Raw genomic sequence first — 9,658 nt, forward strand, 5'->3', positions numbered from 1 at the left:
GCAACAAGAATCACTGACACCTCCACTACGTTCATTGATCTGGTAATCTGCTCAGACACTTCAAAAATTTCTCACCAAGGTATTTGTGACTTGGGAATTTCAGATCACCATATGCGGTTGTAAACCTCAAAAGGAAACGTCAGAAACCAACGCTCAAAACAGTCTACGATTACAAAAAAGTAGATCTTGACTTATTAAGAACGGACTTTGCTACTGCCCCATGGGGTATCTGCAATATCTTTGACGATCTGGACGATGCTACTTGGGCTTGGGAGTGTTTATACAAGGACATAATGAAATCTCATATTCACGCTCGACGAGTAAAGATAAGAAGTGGAAGTCTACCTTGGATGAACTCTTCCATACGTAAAAGAGCTGAACAAACGCTATAAACTGCTTCTTAAAGCACAGCAAACACCGAAGGGCTCACAAGCCTGGATAGATTATAAGAAGGCAAGAAATCACTGCAACAAACTTCTTAGATCAGCGGTATCAAATTACTGGCTATCAAAATTTAACGAGACAACCTCTGCTAAAGATTTTTGGAAGACAGTAAGATCTTTTGAGGGAAAGCGAACAACTACGAATATCGGTCCAATTAAAGATAGTTCAGGAGTGATTCATTCAGACGATACATCAAAAGCCATCGCTTTAAATTCCTTTTTTGTTAATGTTGGAAAATCCCTTTCGAAATCAACACAAGATTCTTTAGCAAACTCTCCTTGTCAGTTTGCAAGAAATATCAGTGTCTCTCTTTATGACATAACACTTAATAAGGATCTTCTGAAATCTTCTCTGAAACGCTTGAAACCTGGCAAGGCAAGTGGACCTGATGATATATCTAGCAGAGAGTTGAGCCTCATTGGAGATGCATTTTTAGATGCATTTTTAGATGCTTTATGCCACTGGCTCAAAGAAGTATTTTGGAATGCAAATTCCCGAGCCAGTGGAAACAGGCACAAGTGAAATGTCTTCACAAGAAAGGGAGCACTCTTGACTGCGGAAACTACAGGCCGATTTCCCTTCTCAGCATTCCGGGCAAGCTGTTAGAGAATGTAGTCAGCCAACAGCTTGACAACTTCTTATATGGCAACAATCTAATTTCAATAAATCAATGGGGCTTCAGAAAAGGAGGCTCACCTGAACTTCTTTTACTCTCATTAACAGAACAGTGGCGTTTAGCCCTGGATGAAAGCAATATTATTGGCGTAGTCTTTATTGATTTTCAAAAGCGTTTGATTGCGTCAATCATACAGCTCTCAAGGATAAATTACACTCTATAGGTATTACTGGCTCCTTTTACGATTGGCTCCTAAATTACCTTGAAAATCGAAAACAATTTGTCACTATGAATGGTTCAAACTCAGAATTGTTGGAAATAGATACTGGTGTGCCCCAAGGGTCTTTACTTGGTCCCAGACTTTACAGCATTTATTCAAATGGTCTACCCGGAGCCACCAAGAACGCTTTCGTTGAAATGTTTGCAGATGATACCACAGCCTACTGCATTGGAAAAACTTTTGATGAAGTTTTATTTAATATTCAGAAAGCGATAGCCGACATAAACAAATGGGCTAAGGATAACTTCATGACTGTTCATCCTGCAAAAACGGAATTGATGTTATTATCCAAGTCAAAATTTATCGGCTCCTTACAGAAAATTTGTTTAGGGCCTAAGGAGTTGTCTTTTGTTTCTAAAGCTACATGTTTAGGGATTCATATCGCCCTCCAAGCCGGGAGCCTGTTCGCAGGCTAAAGACTGGGCAACGTTATTGAGACGGTTCTAGTTAAGACTTGAATTCTGTTATTAAACGGATCAGAAACTTCAACACTGTAGAACCGAAGGTGGCCAGAAGGCGAGCTATTGTAGCTGTTGGAGCATATTCGTTGATTATCTCCCATGTTCTCTTTAAAAACGACTCTTCTTCCTCGCTGGGGGGACTTGGGACTTGGGCTGACGTGATGAAAATGGTAAAAGCCCTTTTGTATCTATAACAAAAAATGTCGCGGATGCATCCCAAAAGAGTTTTGAGTTCAGCATCGTTAGGAAGTTTGCTAAAAGCCATGATGCTTTCGTTTCTTACTTATGTTGATGAAATCAAATGAGAGAAAAAAATGTCCCATAAGCTGCTTTGATCCAACTGTGGTTTTCCAAAAATAGATCAATCGATCTTTGTTTTATTTTAGCCAGTGAGATTCATGAATGTTCTTCTTTTGTTGGAGATAAGTATTGTCACATGATCTGTTTTTATCCTTCGGTTGCATTCGAAGAACAGATCGTTGTTATTGTCAACCAGTGAGAGAGAGAGGCATATATGTTCTTGTTTTGTGAGTTACCCTGGTAACAACCGATTTGGCTGTAATTGTATCTGTTGTTATTCATTTCAACGTCAACGGTTGATATACCCGAAAAGTAAGAATTAGCTATTCAAGTAAGCATCGAAAAAGCTAAGAGTTTGTATCGTAGTTATCCGTTTGTCGAGCTGAGTAAAACCGGCACAGACAGCTAACGCAAGCAACTGAAACAATCAGATTTCTCTTTCAAATGAAAGTTGGAAGTCAGCCGGTCTTTTTAAATCTCAATTCAAATCCTTAACGTAGCTTTGTTTTAGGAAATCTCGGCTGATGTAATCACTTTTGGATGTTTGAGCCAAGCCACATGATAATTCATGCACCATAGAAAACATAAGAATACGGTCTTGTGTCATTTTATAATACCTATTCTTTTTACCGTGAAAGAACAGTTTTTCGAGGCAAATTTGTCGGAAAATTATCACAACTAGCCCTTTTTTAAACCTTTTCCCAGGCCTTGACAGACTTTTAGAGGTCGAAAGCAATATTTTGTGCTCTGCGGTTCCAGGAAAATGAATTCCACACACAAACTAATACTGATGAAAGGAACTATAAAAAATGACAATTCCCAGCAAAGAGGGAGTCAAGCAGGCAGATAAATATCGTTGCGACAAGCGGAGACGAAACAAGACGAAATCTCGATGACCAAGTGGATTAAACATCAACAAACATTTTATTTTACCGAGTTGCATAATAACAATCTATGACTTAATTACTACTAATGGTCCTAAGAAATAAAACTGACATCAACAGAAACACAGAGCAGGACTAATATTAGTAGGATAAAAAGTATGGAGCAATAAAAGTATCGCTTCAGAATATGCGTTACGGAACATGTGGCTGAAGTAAAAGAAGAGGAAATTGTTGAGTATATAACATTTTGACGATGTCATCAGACTCCAGTCTTCCTGGTTTTGAGGGAAACCTTCTCCCTACTCTTCTCATTCATAAACTCTTACCTTTTATAACTACAAAATCAGAAGGTTAGATTTTGCATGACAAAAGTTCCCACAGTACAGTTTATTTTGAAAATTTCTTCGGGTGCAACCAGTTCAATATTATATAAACCACGGTGACCCCTAAACCAATCACAGACATGATTAAAAGCCTTTTCTTGATTATCCTCCATGAAGGTAGACTGTTTTTGTCTTTGACTAAGGTGAAAGATCCTTTGCTTCTGATAACGTTATAACAGGTCTCCCAGAATTTAGTTAGCCAGTCTTCACAGATAGGCAGGCTTCGGTGTTCACGGTAGTATCCGGTTGGACACACCGGAGGCGACTGAAGTGATCCAGGGTCGGAGATTATCTCATTTTTGAAGAACGATCGAATGGCGTTTTTCCAAAATTCAAGCTCATCCTTAAAGTACGTCGTTTGGTCTCCTCCAGATGTATCCTCAACTTTATTAGCAAAGGTAAGAGCTATCACTGAGTGTTCCCACAATTTCTTTCCAAAGATTTCTGTTAGCTTTTTCATGGCTATCTTGTCAACGGAGTAAAAGCGTTTGTCATCCATCTTTAAACAGTAAATAATAAGGTCGATTTCTCTCGTTTTCTCTTGTATATCTGCGAGGTACAAGTCGTCTTTCTCTTCGCCATCTTGCATACCAGGCGAATCCCATACTTGCACGTCAATACCTTCAATAAGATCACTGAAATATTGCTTTGTTTCCATGGCACACTTCGAACTCTGGCGCTTAGACCGACCATCATGTAAAGACACAGGTTTCCCCACTATAGCATTGACAAGACTTGATTTGCCAACACCAAATTTGCCCATAACTAGAATAGAAAGATTCTTTTTGTAGTACCCACGAAATAAATCAGAGATATAACTCTTGAGAGCTTTTAGGTCAGCATCAGAGGAAGGTTTGCTAACAGCCATGTCCGTCGATTTTCTAACTAGAGAGTCATATGCTTTGATCTTACCGCTGCTTTCCAAGAATTGGACAAGGGATCCTTGTTATTTTTAAGCAGCGAGGTTTATCTTTGCTCTTGTTTTGTTGATCTCAAAACACTTGTGCGGCCATGACCGTAATACAATCTGCCTCATTCAGTCTTCAGTTGTTTCGCAGAAATCCTGCACGTAGTTTCAGTCACACAGTCATTTGATAGCGCAATTGCCAGACAGCAGGATTATAAGTAAAACTCAGCTCTTCTCATCTTTCTTACAGTTCTTAATTATGTATGCGTGTTTTGTGCTGTGATTGTGTTTTGTTTTTCCTATGGCAAGCGCTGTATTTTCTATTTTGTTTCGTTTTGAGACGTTCTCTATAAAAAACTGAGTCAGGGTCACGACAAAAGGTCTTCTTCCAAAAGAGACTAATGCTAGCACCTTACATTTCTCACAAATTTAAAAGCTACATGCAACCTTATATCGACTGGACCTCTTTTTTTTCATGTTTCCTATACAGAGGTATTTCACCCTTCTGATAGGGGCACATTTCAAATTTCGCAGGAGGTCGTTTTCTTCTGAACAGAAACACAAATTTTGCAGGAAAACAATGAAAGTGTGTTTAGATCAGCCCGCTTACACAGAGATTGCTTTATTATTTGTACTTTCTAAAATAAAATTAGAGGTACATAACAGAAAATTAGGATATCGGTTTTACATGTCTTGGTCACTTGGTTAACATCGTATTTATTGCGAGAAATATCAATGATAATAATTCCTTCAGGGTTATGAGCTCAGCATCAGTGAGCCATGGTACGTGCTTTTCGTTTCTGCGGATGAAATCAAAGGAGATGATAAATGCCCTATAATCTGCTTTAATCCGACTGAAGCATTCCAAGAATTCATCAAACGACCTAAATTACTTTTTTTTTAACCAGTGAGAAGCACGTAGGCTCTTGTTTACTGTGGAAACAAACGGGGGTAGGCTATCTATTAAGATTTGTTATTTTGTTTGAAGTCCATGTACCTAAATTTAAAGAATAGAGCAGTTGTGAGTTGAGACGCCCTATCTCTGTGTCCATGAGAAGACACTCAGGGCTTGCACTGTAAGCATCTCGGAGAGCTCCATACAATTCCTTATAATTTTATTATAATTCTATTATAAGGAATTTTATGGAGCTTTTTTAGCGTTACTTGTGGCGTGGCGGTTGTTGTCACGTTTGATCCTTGCGAGGAGCATACATGACAACACCCGTCGCGCCTCGACTAATGCTAAAAATGCTCCATACATATGACTACCTAATACTTTGCTACTTCAATAAGCTAGTTTATTGAAGCATCGTCGTAATGGGGTATGAAGTAGATTGCTCAGGAGTATCGAGAGCAGTTTGGCTTGTGTAGGTAAAGTTTGTATATAGTTTAAACACCTTCAGACTTAGTAGAAATCGCAGTCACGGTCAACACGACATTGAATAAAACTGCTTCTATCATTGAGTTCATGACACTAGTTAGCATCAAATTTATACTTACTGGAATGTTCAGGTACCAAAATATCTGTCTAACATTTGGATAGAAAGTACTGATACTTCTGGGATAGTGGGAGTCTTCAGATGGTAGTGGTACTGACTATAAAATATTAAAAAACTGTCGCTTTAGAGTCAGTACTCAAGTTAAATTTGTTCTTCTTTTCAATAGCATTCAGTGTGTATAAGTCGAGGGTGATTTTTTGGACTGATTCAGTTTCGGTCATAAAGGGTTGACTTATACACGGATAAATACGGTAATTAGTGGTCACTCACAACACATCCCTTCAAAAATTTTTATCAACTTCTATTAAAATTGTTGGTTTCTCTCAAAGTTATTACTGATAGAGCATTTTGTAAATAAGGATTCATCAAAAATTTTTTCTGGCACACAATGCAATTAGTCTTAAGCAGCACATAACCAAATATACCCAGCTAGAACTGGAGAATGTCTGTCGATCTACCTGGAGTGATATTTTCAACTGTCTGTCCTGGTAAGTCTGTTTAAAACTGAATTCAAGATGAGATGCATTTTATAGTTATTAAAAAACAAGGAACCTGTTTATGAAGATGGTACAGTCAAACCTGTTTTAAGTGGTACCATATTATCAATGATCCTGTATTAAGTAGTCAGTTAATTGTCAAAGTCCTGAATCTGTTTCCCCTTAAGCCCTGTGATTATCACCTCAGAGAATACAGAAGTCCCAAAGAACACTGAAAAGTAAACATCCCACACAGTAAACAGTAAACATCCCACACAGTAAACAGCAAACATCCCACACAGTAAACAGCAAACATCCCACACAGTAAACAGTAAACATCCCACACAGTAAACAGTAAATATCCCACACAGTAAACAGTAAACATCCCACACAGTAAACAGTAAACAGTAAACATCCCACACAGTAAACAGTAAACATCCCACACAGTAAACAGTAAACATCCCACACAGTAAACAGTAAACATCCCAGACAGTAAACAGTAAACATCCCACACAGTAAACAGTAAACATCCCACACAGTAAACAGTAAACATCCCACACAGTAAACAGTAAACATCCCACACAGTAAACATCCCACACAGTAAACAGTAAACATCCCACACGGTAAACAGTAAACATCCCACACAGTAAACAGTAAACATCCCACACAGTAAACATCCCACACAGTAAACAGTAAACATCCCACACAGTAAACAGTAAACATCCCACACAGTAAACAGTAAACATCCCACACAGTAAACAGTAAACATCCCACACAGTAAACAGTAAACATCCCACACAGTAAACAGTAAACATCCCACACAGTAAACAGTAAACATCCCACACAGTAAACAGGAAGCAGTTCGTAAACATTTTTTCACTCACATTGTAAAAATATTTAATGTATAATAAACATAACAGCCTTCAGTTGGCAAGAGAAATATATCTTTATAATTCTCATTGAACATGATCTGTTTCTTGAAACTCACAGTTTTCCTTGAGCTTCGCTCTTTGAATTGATGATGTCCAAGCACCGATGGCCTTACATATTTTTCATGCCAAGTGGAGACTTGCTTGAAAATTTATAAAACTGCTCTTTTTTTAACAGCAATACAGCAATACTCAAAGAAACGAGGTATGTGGTACATTATCGAGGTTCTATTTTTTCATTTGTAACATATTTTACTTCTTATTATTCAATATGAAATGAGGATAACTATTACGATAAAGATTATTTTGTACAACGTGTGAAGCACTAGTATCCTGTGAATGAGTTATAGGAGTCTGGCAAAAGGAATTAGTACGTGCATTTATTCAAAGAGGATTGAATACATTGTGTGGTATGTATGGAACCACAATTAGTTTCTCTCTTCTTCCTGTCCCAGCTCCTCACAAGTTGCTTATCGTCAGCCTTCCATTCCCTTGGGGGTGGGGAAAGAGAGGCACCCTGTAAGGGAGGTTCATGTATATTAGCTACGTTAGTTTCCAGGGCAAAGATGAGCACTAGTAAGTGACATTTTCAATAATTACTACAGCTTAAATGATCAATCTTCAAACCTAAAGTTCACTTATAAGCATGAAAATGTTTAACTACATATCTTCTTTACTTCCCATATTGTTAGTAAGTGAAGTGCCCATCAGCGATTTTTTTTAACTATTTTGGCTACTGGTTTAGGTGGCATTTAATCTGTCAGATGGATTGGCAAATAAGGAAGACCACTCCAACAAAGACGGCAAAGACAGCAGAAGTAAAGATGGAGAAGAGCGCATCAAGGTGCCCAGGGATTTCAAGATGGTTTTCTCCAAAGTTGAACAGTCATTGGGAGTGTTTTCAGAAAGACCACGAGGTTATATTGTAAATGTTGAGTTCTTGCCATTTGAGCAAACCATTTTATTAACAAAGAAAACGCTAAAACATAAACATAAACTTAACTTTATGATTTAGTCTGCTTTTCCACCATGAGGAAATTTAAAAGAAGTTACCTTTACCTGATTTTATCATGAGGAAATTCATGCCTGACAGCTTCAGAACTGAAAGAATATTTAAGCTATTTTATCAATGTAACATTTTGGCTATTTTGTTAATCAATTACATGTGAATACATGAATATCATATAATTATGTGAACTTTAGATTAATAAATGAATAAGAGGGGGATCTTAACATTAATGACTGCTTAGCAGTTGTGAAAATAATGCAGGAAAAAATTCTTACTGCACAGATCACTCTTGCATGTAGTTTATTAATGTAACATATCAGTATTTTCATAGTTATGTGAAGGCAATTTGATATTTTATCGGTCCATAATGGAGTTTACAATCTTTGGCCGTAATTATGCACCCTATTAAAATAAAGGGCTTTAAAGAAAACAAGTAGGGTATGATTCTGATCACCAACCCATAATTCAAAAAGCATATTTTGTCAAAGATGTAATTAGTATTGTTGATTGGTGGTAGTCGCAAAGTTTGGATAAATCAGTAGCAGTTATTTCTAGTAAATACTAGTAGGTTTAAATTGTACTTTATTCTTCCATCAATGCACTGACACTTTGCACTGTTCTCACCTATTAAATCTAAAGAGTGAAATATTAATGCTGAGTTTTGCATTTCTTTTCTTTAGCTTTTTACAGAAGATGATGAAGAAGAAAAAACCCAAAACAAAGAGTAACAACATCATTCAAAATAACCCGACGGTTCAGTGATGTTCCATGAATTGCTTTCACAATATCATTCTTACTTCACTGCTAAATTCTAGTCACTGATAAGTTTATTTAATCTGACTGACCTAGTTTTCCTTTGGCACTACCGGTTTATTCTTTTCATCCGAGCAACCACCGTGTCATTTGACCGAGAAAGGCACCTAAAACGATGTTAGCTACAACTCCCAGGAATGGCTTCACTATATCCCATACCCTTTTAAAAATTGACCGCTCTTGATCTTCGTTTATCGGGATGTAACCTCCAACAGGGGGTGTAGGATCTTCTCCGCCTTCGTTGATTCCATCAGAGGGTTTCATCCCCTTGTATATTAATCGGCGCTTGTTCATCTTAACCAAGTTGATGGCCCCTTTGTCTTTTGAAGCGCCAAAACAAGCCATCCAGAATGTAGGTAGCCAGTCTGCACAGTTGGGAAGTTTACGACTCTTGCTGGTATGATATCCAGTGGGCAGTATACGCAGGGATTGGATGATTTCGGGGCCAATCTTCAGCTCGTCTTTGAGAAACGAATCGATTGCTTCTTGCCAAAGTCCAAGCTCTTCCTTGAAATAAGCGTTTTCGTCCCCCTCACGTGGATCTTGCACTCTATTAGCGAAGGTGAGAGCTATGACAGTGTGCTCCCACAGTTCCTTTCCGAAAGCTTCCGTTAGCTTTTTCATGACCTTTTTGTCGTCTATGTAGAAGCGTCCTTC

General features: G+C 37.9%; 2 protein-coding genes across 4 annotated transcripts in view; one reads left to right on the forward strand and one right to left on the reverse strand.

Annotated features, from left to right (window-relative positions):
• Positions 1 to 3,002: 3,002 nt before the first annotated feature.
• The window catches only part of LOC148727127 (uncharacterized), a 7,022-nt gene continuing 366 nt past the window's right edge, over positions 3,003 to 9,658 (reverse strand). The window contains exons 1-2 of one of the 2 annotated variants that reach the window (XM_088728724.1): positions 9,034 to 9,658; positions 3,003 to 5,871 (exon numbers count right to left, since the gene is read on the reverse strand). The exon at positions 9,034 to 9,658 is cut by the window's right edge and continues 366 nt beyond it. In XM_088728724.1, the coding sequence (XP_088584850.1) occupies positions 9,068 to 9,658 (591 nt within the window). In that variant the 3' untranslated portion in view covers positions 3,003 to 5,871; positions 9,034 to 9,067. Of the gene's footprint in view, positions 5,872 to 7,097; positions 7,697 to 9,033 lie in introns of those variants that run through there. The other variant, XM_088728723.1, reaches the window with a different exon arrangement.
• On the forward strand, positions 3,628 to 8,840 carry LOC148727128 (uncharacterized). 2 transcript variants are annotated; one of them, XM_088728730.1, is made up of 3 exons: positions 3,661 to 3,766; positions 7,358 to 7,384; positions 7,925 to 8,840. In XM_088728730.1, the coding sequence occupies exons 1-3, from the start codon at positions 3,683 to 3,685 to the stop codon at positions 8,192 to 8,194; spliced, it is 381 nt and encodes a 126-aa protein (XP_088584856.1). In that variant the 5' UTR covers positions 3,661 to 3,682; the 3' UTR covers positions 8,195 to 8,840. The 2 variants fall into 2 exon arrangements, with proteins under 2 accessions (XP_088584857.1, XP_088584856.1); XM_088728731.1 differs by lacking the exon at positions 7,358 to 7,384 and having other exon boundaries at positions 3,628 to 3,766.

The sequence above is a fragment of the Stylophora pistillata genome, chromosome 7 (genome assembly GCF_964205215.1).
Source record: "Stylophora pistillata chromosome 7, jaStyPist1.2, whole genome shotgun sequence".
Lineage (NCBI taxonomy): Eukaryota > Metazoa > Cnidaria > Anthozoa > Scleractinia > Pocilloporidae > Stylophora > Stylophora pistillata.

Excerpts from the sequence above, each read along its gene's own strand:
- LOC148727128 (XM_088728730.1), top strand. The coding sequence starts at position 3,683 with ATGGCGTTTTTCCAAAATTCAAGCTCATCCTTAAAGTACGTCGTTTGG. Across the intron at positions 3,767-7,357 it reads CCTCAACTTTATTAGCAAAG|CAATACAGCAATACTCAAAG; the intron begins GTAAGAGCTATC and ends TTTTTTTAACAG. Across the intron at positions 7,385-7,924 it reads GCAATACTCAAAGAAACGAG|GTGGCATTTAATCTGTCAGA; the intron begins GTATGTGGTACA and ends CTACTGGTTTAG.